At 39.9% G+C, this 17,347-nt stretch overlaps 1 protein-coding gene across 2 annotated transcripts in view; it reads left to right on the top strand.

Moving 5' to 3' along the window:
* RAB3C (RAB3C, member RAS oncogene family) overlaps positions 1-17,347 on the top strand; it is a 281,831-nt gene that overhangs the window by 219,912 nt on the left and 44,572 nt on the right. For both annotated transcript variants that reach the window (XM_036901602.2, XM_036901592.2), the window contains exon 4: positions 11,748-11,872. In XM_036901602.2, coding sequence (XP_036757497.2) covers positions 11,748-11,872 — 125 coding nt within the window. The remainder of the gene's footprint in view (positions 1-11,747; positions 11,873-17,347) is intronic.

Genomic DNA, 17,347 nt, shown 5'->3' with positions numbered 1-17,347 from the left:
CTATACCAATCCCTCCAAAATACTCTGTGTAGATGTTTTGTGGGAGGTAAATTCTCTCAGCTTTTGCTAATCTTGAAATTGTTTAATCCCTCCTTCAAATTTAAATGATAATTTTGCCAGATAGCGTATTCTTGGTTCAAGGCCCTTATGCTTCATTGTATTAAATATATCATGCCAGTTCCTTCTGGCATGTAAGGTTTCTGCTGAGTAGTCTGATGATAGCCTGATGGGCTTTCCTTTATATGTGATCTTATTTCTCTCTCTGGCTGATTTTAATAGTCTGTCCTTATCCCTGATCTTTGCCATTTTAATTATTATATGTATTGGTGTTGTCTTCCTTGGGTCCCTTGTGTTGGGAGATCTGTGCACCTCCATGGCCTGAGAGACTATCTCCTTCCCCAGATTGGGGAAGTTTTCAGCAAATACTTCCTCAATGATACTTTCTATCCCTTTTCCTCTCTCTTCTTGTTCTTGTACCCCTATGATGCAAATATTGTTCCATTTGGATTGGTCACACAGTTCTCTCAGTATTCCTTCATTCCTAGACATCTTTTTTTCTCTCTGTGCCTCAGCTTCTTTGTATTCCTCTTCTCTATTTTCTATTTCATTTATAGTCCCCTCCACCATATCTAATCTGCTTTTGATACCTTCCATAGTGTTCTTCAACAATTGGATTTCTGTCCTAAATTCGTTCCTGAGTTCTTGAAGATTTTTCTGTACCTCCATGACCATGTTTATGATTTTTATTTTGAAATCCCTTTCAGGAAGATTTATTATTTCAGTCTCACTCGACACTTTTTTGGTGTTGTTGAGATTTTGCTTTGAACCAATTTCCTTTGATGTTCATATTTGTATGTGGTACCCTCTAGTGCCCAGAAGCTCTACTCTCTGGAGCTGCTCAGTCCCTGGAGTGATGTCAGGGGTCGCAGGGGAGTGGAGCTGGTGCCTAGGGAGAGGAAAGAGCTATTTCCTGCTTCCCAGCTGCTATGACTGTTTCCACTGCCAGAATCAGTGGGCCAAACACAGGTGTAAGCCTCTATGATTTGTGTTTCTAGCTGCTGTAGGCAGGGATTCCCTCTGGCTGGCCTGCTGCCAGGGCAGGGGCTGCCCATTTGTGAGCCAGGTGCAGGCTAGCTAGGAGGAAGACACAGCAGGCTGCATATCACGGTGGGGGGCCTTGGAGCTCCATAGCCAGCCAAGGGAATGGAGCACCTGAAGATCTTGAATGTTACTCAACTGCTCGGCAGAGTGCACCCAGACAATTTTGTTTACCTGTCCTTTCTCCTGAGCAGTAAGCTCTTTGCAGTCCTTGCCCCTTTAGCAGCCCTCTTGCTTTTAGGAACTCTCTCAGACTGCCCACCCAGATCAGCCGGATTTGGATCCCTGTTTTCCACAGCAGCTGGAATCTCCATCTCTCCAGGTATTCCACCTTAGCCTTTCCAACCCCACTAATTACCAGAGCACCATGCAATGTAGGTTCGTGCCCCCAGAGCAGATCTCCAGGGCTAGGTGTTCAGCAGTCCCAGGCCTCCACTCCCTCCCCATTCTGTTTCTCTTCCTCCTGCCTGTGAGTTGGGGTGGGGGAAGGGCTTGGGTTCCGCCAGGTCATGGCTTTGGTACATTGCCCTGTTCCCTGAGGTCTGCTCTTTTCTCCAGGTGTATGCAGTCTGGCACAGCCTTCTTTCCTGTTGCTCTTTCAGGATTAGTTATATTAATTATATTTTTGTATTATATGTGGTTTTAGGAAGAGGTCTCTGTCTCACCTCTCACGTCACCATCTTTAATCAGTGCCCTTTTTTACTATTATTATTATATATTTTTATTGGACCACAATGCCTCCCACCAGAGTGACCAGTCCTCTATGTGTGGATTAACAAAGGCCAGAGTCATTTCTATCTCAGAGGATGTTCCTTGCTCACTTTAGGGGACATTTAGGGCATTTAGTCTGACTCTCATGACTGGGGGTGTGTCTCACTGCTGCCCTCCACTGGCTCTCTACTCCTGCTGATCCTGTGGTCATTAACCTCGTAATCCACTAGGAAGTTTGGATTACTGCTGTCCTCACAGTGCTTGCTTCCTCCTATCAATTTCAGGTTGCCTGGTTATTCCAAATACATGCTTTCCATCAGTTATTAAGTTGTTATGGTTAATCTCTTTTTAAAATAAGATAAAATCACAGCCTTCTTCCAAATATAAACTAAACACATCAATGATTTTATGTAATTCATCTATTAATGGTGGAACCAGTAAGATGTTGCCATGTGTTTAAGAGAGTATTCAGTGTAATCAGGAGTGCTGAAACAAATTTACAAATAGTTTCAAAATATGTGACTATCCATGGGACAATAATCAATTGCAATCTACCAGACAATTCATTCTCATTCTATTTTCTATTGACAAGAATTCATTTGTTATTATACATTTTCTACCATGTACAGAGTTGTAGAATAGCTCAAAGACAATGAAAAGCAGAGTTGACCCAGGAAGGTGTGCTAGACAGGACCCCCTTTAATCTTTTTTGCCCACTCTAAAGTCTTTCACAATTTTTTCTGACACTGGGATCTAAAAGGAATAGGCTAGTGTTCAAAAGAGAATATAACTACATTCATTTATATAACTTATTTTCCTGCCTGAGAAGGAGGCTTTACAGTCCTGGGCTTCAAAAGGGCTAAGTAGACATTTCTCCTCTTCCTTTCTCTATCTTCTCTTAACACCCACTTCTCCTTTTCCTGCAGCTCCCACTTCCAAAGTCCCACAAACCTGTAGCCCCACCTCCTTGGAAACCCAGCCTTCCCCGTAGGAGAAGGAAGTTCTCTCCTCGTATCATCTTAATGCCTTGCAAACCTCAGTGCTCAAACTTTGGCTGGGTGTGTATGGAGCTTCTCCTTTGTTGATTCACTGGAGCTATAAAGGGGAAGGAGAAAGTTCTGGTATTTGAGTGAGGACAAAACAGATGCTCAATTCTAAGTTCATCATCCCCTTCACCTAAGAAGCAAGACATCTTGTCAAAGACTGTGCATTTCCTCAGGGACAAAACAATCTTGTCTGGTTTAAGGAAAGGATATTTCTGTTCACATGGCTGTGGCCTTGCCCACTGTGGAAGAACCTAGGCATTCTTGAGCCTGTGGCCCAGTGAAGGGGGCTCCCTCATTGTTGTCCAGAGGGTGTTGCTTGCTCCACTTAGTTGTTTTTCTTTCTTGTATAGAAGAAGAGAGATGCCCGATTGTTCCTACCACAGATATGGTTTTAAAAAATAAAATTTGAAATTTTGTGAAATAAAAATGAGATCAAACGTTAAAAGACAGGCATGATGGAAATAGCCTATGTTAGATTGAAGACAAGTCTCTCAGAGTGTGACGTGGTCCACAATGGTTCTGGGACCCCCATTGATTAAGAATGCTTGCAGAGTTCCTGAAAGTGATTCTCAGTACCAGCTCTTAGCAGCAAGCAGACTTACTGCAAGGAGGCAGGTCTGACACATCCTTCAGGCTCACCCAGTTCTGCTCGTTCCCACATGCAGTCTACTGACATCTGTTTATACAAAGATTGGGACACTTTGGTTTCTCCAGGAGACATAGTATTTTTTATTTTTTTTAAATAATCAAATGTTTAGCATATGAATTTCTTACCAAGTTCCATGTTCAGTAAAATGTAGTCATTTGGGTGCCTTTTGGACTTTGGACAAATGCCTTCAAAGTATGTTAGTTGGAGGTTCCCAGCTAAGTATCTCAGTGGGCATTTCCAACTAAAGTCTGAGACAGGAATTTGTTTACACATAGTTTATTCCAGGAGGGAAAGAAACAGCCAGAGGGGTAGAGAAGTGAACTGGGAAAGGGAAGGCAGCCAATAAAAGGTGTGTTTTACCATTACAGTAACTATTCTGCTTGAAAGTTCTGAGGATTGTGTGCCAGCAACCCAAGGAGGAAGGAGCCACAGTGTTTGTACCCCAACTTCCACCAGTCCCTGGCTGAAGTCTGCTCCCGAAGTGCCAATTTCCCTGCTACATGTGACCTGCCCTGATGGGCAGAGTGGCCTTCCATTGCTTTGGACAAGACTTGAAAACCAACGGCTGTGCATCCTGGCAGGTGGAAGTCAGCCAGCAGGCGCAGAAGCAGTGGGGCCTGTAGGCAGACACCAGCAGCATCTGCTACAAATTACCCTGCACCTAATTCTGTATTTGTAATTTGCATTTTTTTTCCTTAAAATGGGCCCTCCCAATTTTTATTCATTTAGGCTTCAAAAGGCCTAAAACCTTCCATAGTGATAGCTCCTACTTGTTGAAAATTGCAGCACGTCTGGGAACCTCAAGGAAATTAATAAGGCTGTATCAGCCTTGGGAGAAGGCAGCATAGCAAGAGAAGTTAGAAAGTGTAGCTCTGGGAGTAAGGGGTCCCCTCCCAGGGCAAATTCCCTGTGAATCTGGTGAAACTGAAGGACAAGGTGAAGGCTATGTTGGGAGAAAGGCTTTTACTTCTTACAGCGTGCTTGGGATCGCTACCCAGGCCCATCTCCGTCTGTTCCCTGCAGCTGTGGTTCACGGTCTCCCAAGTCCTTTCTCCCCAGTCCTCACTGGCAACCCGCTCCGTGCTCCATCTCCTGCAACCACTTCATACATGCTCCTTTCCCACTTAACCATTCTGGGAGGAATTTCATAGGCAGGTCCTTGGTGAATGGCAAATATCAGACCAATTACATATCAGGAACAGAGAGGAGAGAATGGCCATTTTCTGTCACCCCTTGCCCAGGATGTACTGGAGACTCTGTTGTGGTAAACACCCAATGGAATGTAAATGGTCTAGGGTTAGGGGCAGGAAATTCTGGAAACTCTGGGTAAAAACTTCCATTTACCCCACAGAAAGGTTAACCAAGCCACAGGAAGGGTTGTATGCCAAATTGGGCTCATCTAGGTTTGGCTGAGATTTGCTGTCCCTGCAGAACTCAGCTGGGCTTCTCCTGGCTTCTGAGTCCTGGGACAGGCTGACAGAGCTGCCCCATTCTGGGGTGGCTCTTCCCATGACTAAAAGTAGGAATGCAAGAGGACTGATGGAAACTCACAATGCCTCTGATGGCTATTGCTCCCTGGTGGCTCATGTCAAGTATCCTTATATTCCATTTGCCAAAACAACTTGGCCCCATCTAAAGCCAGTAGAGCAGAGAAACATCATCTACCTACAAGTAAGGAGATAATGACTTAGGTCTGCCGTGGGACTTTTACCCAAGTATTGGTAGTGGCTATCTGGGGATAGTAAGATTTCTGAAAATTTTTATTTTTCATTTTTGCTTTCTCTATTATTAGAATTTTTAATGAGAATGTAGCAATCTTACCCAAAACTGTAAACCTATTTCTTCAAATAAAAAAAGATAGCAAATATTAAAGAGCATTTATTTGAGGATGCTTTCTAAAAGCTTCTTTTTAACTCCTTTATTAAATGAGTTAATGTACATTTTAAAAGCCTAGCTCCTCAACTTCCTAAAACAACCCAATAGCATTTATAGCATATGTAAATCATTGGGTTTTATTATGTTCTGATTTTTGTTTCCTTACTCTCATTAAAAATTTTTTTTTAATTTTGTATGTATCTTTGTAAACCACCTGCAAATATTTGAGTATTAGATGGAAATAAAGAAAAATTATTTTAAAACAAAAAGTTATGGGAGACAGTCATACCAATGAAGCTCAGCCTCAGTAACATAAATTTCCTGGAGACATGTTTTTAATTCTTATGGTGAAGTCCCTAGAGGTTCTGATTTAATTGTTCTGAGTTGGAGTAATTTTAAAAAACTCTCTAAGGGTTGAGAAAATTTAAATAAATAAATGATTAAATCAGTGAAAAAGCAACTGAAGCACAGTCCTATGTGAAGGCAGTAGCAGGTTGGGAGATTTCCTTAAAATCTGAAGTCGGCTGAGGTACTGTAAATCTGAGGCTCCTGCATGTGCAACAGAGTAAGGGAAACAAATGCAGTGGAGAAATGGGACCTTCCAGAACATAGAAGGGACTGAGGTTAAGCTCTGTCTGAGCTAGCTTCACCGGGTGAGGAAGAGCATCATTTCCTCTCAGATGCCTCAACTCTCCTATATGCAGCCCAAATGAGAGCCTAGGTGACAGTGGCTTTTTGGGTCAATGAGGTACATTTTGTAGACTTTTTCAGAACACCATGATTAGCAAGAGTCTACTCTCTAGGCAAACAGGCTGAACACATAGGAAATTATTTATATACTGAGAATAGGGGAAAGGGAATGCAGATACTGTAGAAATCTGGTCTCCCTTTGCTTCATAATCTAAACTAAAAACAAAAAACAAAACTCCTCTTTCTGTATATATATATATATATATATATATATATATTTATTTATTTATTTATTTATTTATTTATTTATTAAAAATATGTAGAAAATACATATAGAAAAGAGGTTTTAAGGGTTTTGGTTTTATTTTCAACTAAATGAAATATAACAGATTTTTTTTAATGTCCTGTAAGGTCCGAGTTAATTGCTATTTGTAGAGTAACCATAGTGATGAACATTTTGTTTCTGATTCCATTAATCTTGTTGAGATTAACAGGAAGTCCCAAAGGATCTTTTGCAGGGATTCACAAATCATCTTTTCACATATATATTATTTGGTGATGGCCACTTTCTCTAAATGTGTCTTTCTAACCAACAAAGAAATAAGACCAACTCTGATGAGGTGATTAAAAACCCATCCCCCAAGTGAGAAATTTTGCATAGACAAATGACCAAAATACATAGAAATACAATGTAGAAGGAAGATTTATTCAACAAACGTGTCATATTCCTGACATACCAGAGGAAGACTATACACTCTCAGTTAGAAATTTATCTATGTAGGACCTCAACTTTGAGATATGAAATGGAGACAAAATTTGAGATTACTTAATGAAAAAAAATCCAATTATTATTTAGACTACAGGAATTAGGATGAGTTGAGCTGAATCTGAGCAGAGGAACAGCTGGCTGCCTGAGCTCAGACTAATAATATGTCCTATTTGTAAAGAGATGTTTGTAACTTGGAAAGTAGAGTATGACCCCACCTAAAATCACATTCATCCTACAAAAGCCCAGAGAGTAAATATGAACTATGGCGGCCTCATTTTTTACACATAAAGATACTAAGGCTAAAGAATGCAAAATGACTTCCCCAAGCTCTTTTAAACTGGCTGAATGAATTGTCAAGATTCTGAGTTGGAAGGTATAGGAATTGGATTCCCATCTTAACATTCTTCTGACCTTAATTCTAGGTGAGATATTCACAACTCTGGGTCTCTCTCAACTTGTGGTGTTTATACTTCCTCATCTTCAACTTTTCCCAAGTTAAGGAAATAATCTGAGCTCTTATTTCAACATAGGTCTTCCTATGTAAAATAAATACCACAAAACAGTGGCATTTTACAGAATCTAGGATGCATAATTTTTCATATTTTAACATCTCTGAAATTAAGATATAATGTAATGAGTGGCTTATTATAATCGCTCTGTGGCTTTGCCCAAGATGGATTTCATTGCCTGTGCATGCACCAGCTTCGTGAATGCTGCTTATGTGATTGATCATTACCTCAACTGAGCAGTGCAGTTGTTGGTACAGTGGATAGAAGGTTATTGTGCATGCAGAAAAGGTTATAAATATGATACCAATGTGAATGTTTGTGCTGGAATAATGACCTTAGCTCCAGGGTAAGGGTGTTCCTGGCCAGGAACTTTATTCAATTACCTATGAATCCAATGAAACCAGTGTAAGATAAGGGGAGAAAGAGTTTTTATTGTGTACAGCTTGCTCGAGTTCACTAGCCAAGTCCGGCTCCATCCTCCAGCTCACAGCTCTCTCCCCTACCACCCTTTCTAGCAGGAACTCCATGGGTGGGGCTGTGGTGACTGATTGGCACCAGACCACTTAGGTACCAGGAAGAGAGGGAGGAGAATGGCTGTTTTCTCTCCACCCCTTGAGCAGATCCACCAGAGGCTCTACTGTGGTAAACACCCATTGGTATGTAAATGGACAGGTGGGAAATTCTGGACATTCTGGGTGAAAACTTCCATTTACCCCACAACGAACATCATTTCATATTATATTGCAAAGCAACAAACTATTGAGACAGGTACCATGGGCTTAGACAGAGTAGGGTGAGGGCCTCCAGAAAAAGCAAAGCAAGATATTTACAGTCAAAGCAATGTAACAATGTAAAGTCCCTATTGAAACTCTGTGTTAAGCATGATGCAAAGTCAAGGTCACACTAATTCTCTAGGGTAAAGATACTAGACTAGGAATATAGACATCTTCAGTGAGATCAGTTAAAGGTTAAAAGGCCAGGAGCAACTTGGCCTGGAGTGTTTGAGTGTTCCCCAACAGTATCTCAGCATAACCCGTGACTTCACTGTAAACAGCCCTAGCAAACAGAGAACAACCCAGACCACCTTGAGGGCAGAGAGGTGGTACAAGTCCACACCCTAAGCCCTCAATTCCCAAAAATCCTCAACTGCCTATAAATCCCCTAGACAATGTGCCACCCTGGGCTCTCTTGTCCCCTCCTACCGTGAGCCAGGAGCTCTGTCCTCTCACTGTATCTCTCAATAAAAGCCTCTGCCCTGGCTGTCCTACCTTGGGTGTTTGCTAAGTTCATTCTTCGACTCCGCAAACAAGAACCCCGGCATCACTATTGCTCTATAGGACTTAAGAAGGGCAATACCCACAAGCAGATCGGTGTGTTGACTTTTATTGAGATAGTCATGGAATAGTTATCTATCATGTACTAAGCCAAACAACTGAAGACAGGAAAAACTGACAAATCCCTCAGAATACATGAAAGAAATTTCAAAGCAACAAGAAGCTGGTGTGACTGATAAGTGTGTCTTGCAGGAGTATTGTTGAAACATTGTATCAGTTTCATTGGCGGCTTCTTTTTGTTCTTGGCCATTTGTAAAGTATTTTTATCTTATGCATGGCATTTTAGATTCTATGATAATATGTTAAATCATGAATCAGCAGTTCTGATCCCCTCTAGCTGGTGATTGGACTTTGCCTAAAGCTACTCTGCTGATGGTGGACATTATTAAAAAGCCCAAAGTAGTCAAACCAAAGCCAAACACTGAGCATTGCACCCTTGATTCCAAACATAAGATTAACGAACTTTGATCACAAATCCATCTTTTGTTCACCTCAGCCCAGAGCTTAATTCTTATCTGGTTGAAAAGAGAAATGGTCTCTATTAGCTCTTCAAGCTTTCAAGCTAATGGTTCTTTATAATTCCCTGGTAACTATAGAAAATACCCATTTTAACATGATTTCCTTGGCAATTTAGGACACTGAGGAGGTTACTTGAAATATTTCCTACATAGGAACAAATGGAAGGTGAATGGTTCTGATATAGCTGTGGCTATATATATGTGTGTATATATATATATATCCTCTTTATATATTTTTACAAATTGTTAGGGAACAGGGAAGGTTGTTTATTCATAATCATATCATCTATCACAGTAGCCTAAAACCTCATGGATTCTTATGTCAGCAGAACAGAGGTACTGAAACCTGTTTTTATGGCAGAAGCAAGCATTCCATTAACTTGGATAAAAAGTACAAATCAATTTGCTGAAGTGTTTCTTCTTTACCCTCAGAAAGGCACAGCCAGGGTTAAGGTCCTACAGTCAGGGGTGCAGTGGGATGAGTTTGCCCAGGTCTGAGGAGTGCTCGGTTTCCTCAAGCAAGCATTTGGCCTCAGTAAACTCAGGAAGCAGTGTCATTACACCCTAGTCCCAGCCCCTTCCTTACACGAATGACACTGTACTATGCCTCCTGTCTCACTGTGGGTATTCAGTTTCTAGATTTGTGACAGGATGAGAACTTTGTCCATTAACAGAGAGGCTCCCTACCTAGGGTCTTCCCAGGGATAGGCCAAGGTTGGGCTTATAAAACCAACAAGAGCAGAGGAATATTTTTTTAAATTACCTAAGGAAATAACAATTAGATTTTTTTAAAAGAACCTTTAGAAGTTTTTTGTAAAACTATATTGTCACTTGAGATTGAAGATATATCCATTTATATATATATATATATATATATATATATATATATATATATATATATATATATATATTTTTTAACACTTAGGTCAGTACTGATTTATCATTTTTCATACACCCCACACATAAGATGAGGTAAGAGAAAAGTACGGAGTTTTTAATGTCTGCCTTTACTTTCTCAGTTTATAGAAACATGCTGAATCTTACTGTTGCTAGAGGACTATATATTATCCAGAAGATGTTTACCTGGAACTAAGAATACATTTCAGCAGATATTTCAGTCTCGTTTGAAAAACTTGTACTTGGTTCAAGGGAATACTCTGAAATAAAGTCCTGTCTGCCTCTTAGCCCTCTCCTTTCTTCTCAGAAGAAATAGTGATCACATCTCATTGAAAGCTCTCCTACTGCCATCTGAAACTCTGCTTTTATTCTCTCTTCAAGTTGAGAACAGCTCATCACTCTTTTCTATTTAATAATCCTGGAGGACTTGACAATTGCTAGTAAGAACATTCCCAAGTTGCTTTTTTTTGACACTTTACAACTGCCTTCCTTTCAACTCTCATCATTTGTTTAGATTTTCGACACTTTGTTATCTCTCCTAACCACCCACTGAGTGATGTCTTTTCCTAGCTATCTTAGCTTGTTATTCCCAAATAAGAACATGGCCAATATAAAGGGAGGATTAAAGAACATGGCTGCCTTTCAGCTTCCTCTCTGAAATGGTAACAAATGCACTAGGACTTCACTTCTCAAACTTATAGAGTAGCATGGGTACATGTTTAAAAGAACACAGGCTTGAGAGCTATACCACCTGGGTTTGATTTCCAGATCTGCCTGTTTACCAGCTGAGTGACCTTGGGCAAATTATTAAACATCCCTATTCCTCATTTTCCTCAACTATAAAATGGGGATGATAATATCCCCCTGGATTCTAGATTAAACTAATGTAACATATAAAGTATTTGGGACAATACCTGCAAATATTAACCATTATAATTATTTTTCTAGGTTTCAACATCAAAGGTTGGCTATGTGTGTCATTATACTTACTGGAAGCTTATTCAGAATCCTAGATATCCTGTTTATAGTAACTTTAACTGCCAGCCCGTTATATTGTAATTCTGATATTGATCAGCCTGGAATTTTTCTCTGAAAGATGTAAAGCATGAGTATATTAGTTCTTATGATTCACCTTTTAAAATTATCATTATTCCCAGATTTCCTAGGCCCCAGTTGCCTTAGCTCTTTAAGTTGTTACAGTAACAAGGGAAATGCTGTTTGGTGTGAAACGATGTTCTGAGTGGCCAACTATCTTAGGTTTCCTGGAACTGAGGGGCTTTCTCAGGTCATGGGACTTCCCTGCTGAAACTGGCAATGTCTTGGACAAACTGGGATATTTGGCCACTCCAGCTATAGAGGTACTACTACAGAAGGTGGGAATAGAAGGGGGAAAGGAAGAAGCAGTAATAACATTAATCTCACCAAATATAAAAGATTTCGTAATACAACACCATTGTTTCCTTGATTTTTGACTCTGCAGTCCCTGAGGAATCTCAGAGGAGTGAGATTGCACTGAACTAATTAATTCTAAATGTCAAGCATTTGAGTTTCATTTTTTGCTATTATCATTATCTGGGATACATTTTTACTCATTCATTTTACATTCTTTTGCTCTACTCTGATCATTTCTTGCCTATTCTTTTTCTTTTAGGTCAACTCAAATCAAAACATACTCTTGGGATAATGCCCAGGTTATCCTGGTTGGGAACAAATGTGACATGGAAGACGAGCGGGTCATCTCAACTGAGAGAGGCCAACATTTAGGAGAACAGCTTGGTAAGAAACAAATTAACAAGTTAACAGAAAGATAGTAATGATTTGTAACAATGTCAGAGTCCCAGCTAATGGCTAAGGTGGGTTTAATGAAAAGATTGTCAACCTGGCAGTTGAAACCAACACCTCCTCCATAAGTAGTAAATAGATTTCCTCCCACTTTGGGTGATATGATTAAAATCCAAGTGCAATTATAGAAGCAAAATAGCCAGAATTTTAGTATAGAACAAGGTATTCAAATTCTTATTCCATGAAAAACACAGGATAAATCTTGCCTGCCATTTCTTTGTTCTGTTTTTTTTTCCTTCACTCACAATATTTTGCATTGAGTGAGCACTTTATTGTATTGTGATTGTTGTTCTCAAGTTTCCATTGAAAGAATAGAGTGGCAAAGAATAGGTCATTACAGATTCTGGTCCTAGGGGCACTGCCAGCAAGCCATGTTGCTCCCACAAACCTCTCTGTGACTCAATCTCCTCATCTCTCAATAATGACTATCATAAGACATGCCTGCTTTACCAAGTTCTTGTAGATAAGGCCAACTGAGATAAGAGATAGGTATGAGAAAGTTTTAGAAATGGCAAAGCCATTGCAAACATAAAACATATCTAAGGAGAAAAGGTGCTGCAGTATGTAGGATAAAATTTTGGTGCAAAGGAGAGAATATGATTGTTTTATTAATTTAAGGCATTTTTTACTGAGTGACCGTCATATACTCTGCTCTGTGCCAAATATTACAAGGGATACAAAAGTGTGATTCACAGCCCCTGGGCTCAAGTTGCTCTCAATCAAGTGGGAAGACTAGAGATATACATAAGCAAGCAGAAATATCAAGACAATAAAAACAGAATAATGAGTTAGAAGGCAGATGCCCAGAGGAGAGCCACAGGGAGAAGGCAGGGAACAGATTCCAGGAGGAGGTATGGGAGTACATTGGGGTAGAGGGCAGATAAGGAGCACTGCGAAGGGGATACCTAGAGAGATCGTGTGGAAATGAGCAGAACAGCGAGGAAGAGGTGAGTAGTGAGAGAAGGAAATCATATTGGTTAAGTGAAGATGTAACTCCAGGGGGAAAATCCCAGGGCAAAATACCTCTGAAACTGAAATCATTCAAAGGGAGAAATAATGTTAAGGAATCCTTTTATTTCTTACAAGCAGTCATGCCCATCTCTCTCTTGTCCTGGCTGCAGCAGAAGAGAGAGCTCCACCCAACCTCTCCAGTCCAGATAAACCCTTGCACACCCTTCTAATTACCTACTGATAGGTAGATGGACCACTTTCTCCACCCCTTGAAACACCTATTGATATACAAATGCACTAAAACCAGGTGAGAGATTCTGGAAATACTGCAGTTTTACCCACGCAAGATAAAGCTTGAATGTTCCCTAAAGGAAAGTAGAATATGAAAACCACAAAGAGGAGAGAAAACATTATGAATAAAGGGCATAGTGGAGTGAGGACATCTAGAGGACAGTGAGTAGAAAAGTTGGAAGTACTGTAATATCATAGAAGTGGAGAGTGGATTTGGAGGACAATTCCAGATCAGGAGCAAAGGAGCTGGAATTATTTGTTTCTTAATTATTTTTTTCTTCTTTCTCTTTGTAGACAACAGAAAACACTGAGGTATTCTAAATAGGGAAGAGTCTGGCTTTCCAACCTTTTTTAGCCAGGACCCTACAGTAAGAAATGCATTCAGTCTAGCAATCCAGTGCTTACATATGTAGAGAGAGAGAATGAAACCAGTTTCACAAAACACATTTACCCTTATTAGATGAGATACATTTTGATATTTTTCTATCCTATTCTCTTTCTTCTTTTTTCTTTTAAAAATGGTCTCCAGCCACTAAATTGATCTCAAGATTCAATAGTGGACTTTAATGTACAATTTGAAAAACGTTGCTATGAAGCGGGGGAAGATGTTTTGGGATTAATCTGCTAATACTGAGCATCACAGATTGAAGAAACAGAGACCCTCTCAAAGAGTCCCTCTATCATTTGTTAATCTCAAAAATGAACAAAGCACCATCCCATCTGAGAGCTTGAACATTTCCTCATGGAATTAATAAGGTCATTAGACTAAAGGCTATTACCCAGTGGCCATGAGACCCTTCCTCCAAGTGTCCTCAGAGCTGCCTATGAGAAAGTCACACAGCTGATGTGTGGTCTCTCTGTGGCTGCTCTTGAGCCTTTATAATCTCATTCATAGAGCCTCTCCCCTTTCTATCAATTTAACAATGTTTTTTAAAAAAAGATGTCTGAAAACCTTGGCAATCTTTTATTAGTCCTGTTTGCATTCCAGGGAGTTAGGAATGGAGAATGATGGATCCCCAGGAGAAAAAAGAAAGAAGACCTGGGAAAGGGTTGACAGATGGCTTCTGAAATGGTGTCTCCCCTCTCTGTATTTTCTTGACTAGTTAGGCATGTGCCATGTGACGGGAAGAAACTACAACACAGGTGTAAATTCTCTGTATATGTAAATCTGCTTGGCTCAAAGAAAAATAGATTGGAGCCAAGAACTATTTAATGTCATGAGCACAAAGAGCCTGATAACTGGCTAAATTTTATTCCATTCTAATACATGACTTGGGTGTCAAGACGATCAGATTATGGAAAGGGACACTGAAATGATGGGACTGCATCTAGAGAGCGACTTTCCTCAGAACTCCACTGACTGGCACGACACATACCCTCTTCATGCAGTACACAGATGCAGGGACATTCCTGAAATTGTGAGGCAGAAATGTTTCATGTTCCTGTGCAAATTCTTCCAAAGGTTTCTAATTGATTTTTTTGCTCTCTATTCAATAAAACCAAGCAGTTGTCATAGCAACCAGCACTTGTGCATTCTTAGTCAGTTACCTCCTTTAATGTGGTTTGTTCTTCTCATGACTACACATGTCTACAAATGATCAGATCATTTGTATGGAAAAAGCACCCATACAATCTAAATTTAAAGGTTTTAAAGGTCTTTTTTTTTTTTTAATTACTGAGAAAACTCCACTATACAGAATAGCATCACATACCAGAAGAGGTTGGGCACAGGTTTTTTTTTTTTTTTTAATGTCATCATCACATCTTGGCAGGTGGCTCAAAAGACCTGATTTATCGATCTGGTTACAATTAATTTCTGCATTGTGGATCATTGTATGCATATAACATTTGCCCATCCTAATGAGAGTACTTGATGGAACTGAGTTATAGCCATGCTCTTCAAAATTCTTGTGTGGCAGCTCCCCTTGCCAGCTTTTACTAAGTGTTCATAATATATCCAGTTCTGGGAATACAATGACAGCCCTACCTTCCAGGAACAAACATTATAGTGCCTGAGACAGACCAGACAAACAGACTATCCAGACAATGAGCATTTTTCTGGCCACCCCTTTCCTGGTTGTTTTGTTTCACTGTCCCTTTTGAACATGCCCTCCTTGGGAAACTCTGCCACTGGGACTTCTGTACGTACCAGGGTGTTCTCCGTGCTCCTCCTTCTCCAGCCATACCTTCTGTTTCCCTCCTCTTTCTGCCTCTTGGAGTTTGGCTTTGCACCCCTGGCCCACCACCTTTCTCTCTGTATCCTTCCTTAGATATTCGCATCCACTTCCAAGGTTTGAGCCCCACCCACAGACTAATGGTAGCCAAACCATGTTCTAGCCCTGACTTCTCACTTGAGCTTCGGGGTCCTGTACTCACCTTCCAGCTATGCTTATTCAGTACTTCTGACTTAGGGTGGTCCTCTCATCATCTGCAGCTAAACCAGCTGGGGTTCTTTTCCAAGTGCACATTCATCAACCCCAATTGAGGCCTGCTGCATTAGACTTTCTGGAAGTGATAGCACAAGAAACTGCATTTTTAACAAACACCTTTATTTTATGCAACACGAAAATTTTAGAACACTAGCTTAGATGGTGGCAAGTGTTTAGAGAAGATGGTAAATTGTCCCCCGAGCTGAACATTATCCTATAGCTCCTATTATTCTTCCCATGCATGTTTTCAACATTTAGTAAAGATGCGTATAACCTATAATGATACAGAGAAGTGGTTTGGATTTTTATTTTTTACAAATGCCAAAGTTGTAAAGGGCCAATAATCTCTCTAAAGAAACATATGTAGGTACATATGTGTATTATAACTTAAGTTTTAACTGTAAAACTATTAAACATTAAATGAGAAAAATTGGGATAAATAGGTAAAGGCATAAGTTTGCCTAAAATAGAAGTAACTTAGCTGGAAATGAGAACAAATAAATTTATGGAAGGGAAGGGATTTGTATTGCCTTAAAACTGTAAGTGAAAAAATATTTGAACCATTTTTGTAAGCTCTGAAAGTGCAGAAATTCTGAAGTTTCACAAAAACGTAATCAGAGAAACAAAGATTACGGGCGGACTGAAATTGCTTCCAGGGAGAGGTGATTATTTTTTATAAGTAATTTGGAATGATCCAGTTTCAAGTGTTTAGTTTTCACTAATATTTCTTCCTGAAGCAAATAACAGATACATATTCTCTGTTACTCTCTGTTTGCACAGTTGTCATGGTATCAGGTACATGCATTATTAAGTTCCAGATCCATCCCGTGCATCCTTCCCCTCTGTCCAGCACAGAAACTCCACGGGGACTTCTGACAGCTGTAGAATATTCTAACATTTTCTCATCTTTCCAAGCTGTGAAATTTGCCTCCTATTCTTTTCCCATTTAATGACTTCTGATTCTTCATCTGACATATATTTATTAAACACATATCAGGGAATTGTAAAATATGTATCTTTTTTTTCATGGGACTTAACATATGGTCTGTATATCAGAAACATTATTCAAGGTGAATAGAACATCATTGTAAAACAACCAGGAAAGCCTGCCTCATTAGATTTTAGTGACCATGCTTCTGATTTCTGCTGAGGCTAAAAGACCACAGGGTGCCTAGTTTGGCAGCTTGGATTCTGAGATCCTCTAATCTGCTCCTATGAATCTTTTAGTGTCAACCACTCTTAATTTTCCTTTCAGCCCAGGTAAGAGAGAGCAAGGCAATAACTTCTGACTGACATATGAAATCATATTGTCATGGTAACCCTGAACTTTTGGAGCCAGATTGTCTTGTGTATTTTCCATTGAAGAGAATCAACAGCAATATCATGCCTCTCCAGCCAGTAAGATCCCCTCGAGTCATTACTTCCTTGGCACAACCTTGAGGTACAGAATAGGTCTTAACTGAAATTAGTTTTCCATTTTCCATTCCAGGAGGAAATGGGGTCTGTATAACTAGTGAGCCTATTTAAACTGTTCTAGGACCACCAGTCTTCCAATGACCCAGATGATCTAGTGGAAGATGCCAGAAAATGACAGGGTCATTATTAAGGATAAATTCTCTGAAATGCCTATCTTACCCAAATGTATAATTTCTTTTCAAAAATTATCCAGCTTTCTGAAATCTTCTCCAACTAATAAACTGGGAAAGTCTTAGCCACCCATTCTGTGCTTCATCACAAA

The sequence above is a fragment of the Manis pentadactyla genome, chromosome 2 (assembly GCF_030020395.1).
Source record: "Manis pentadactyla isolate mManPen7 chromosome 2, mManPen7.hap1, whole genome shotgun sequence".
NCBI classification, from domain to species: Eukaryota; Metazoa; Chordata; class Mammalia; order Pholidota; family Manidae; genus Manis; species Manis pentadactyla.
Note: the sequence above shows the minus strand (reverse complement) of the source record. Positions and strands in the feature narration are given on the sequence as shown.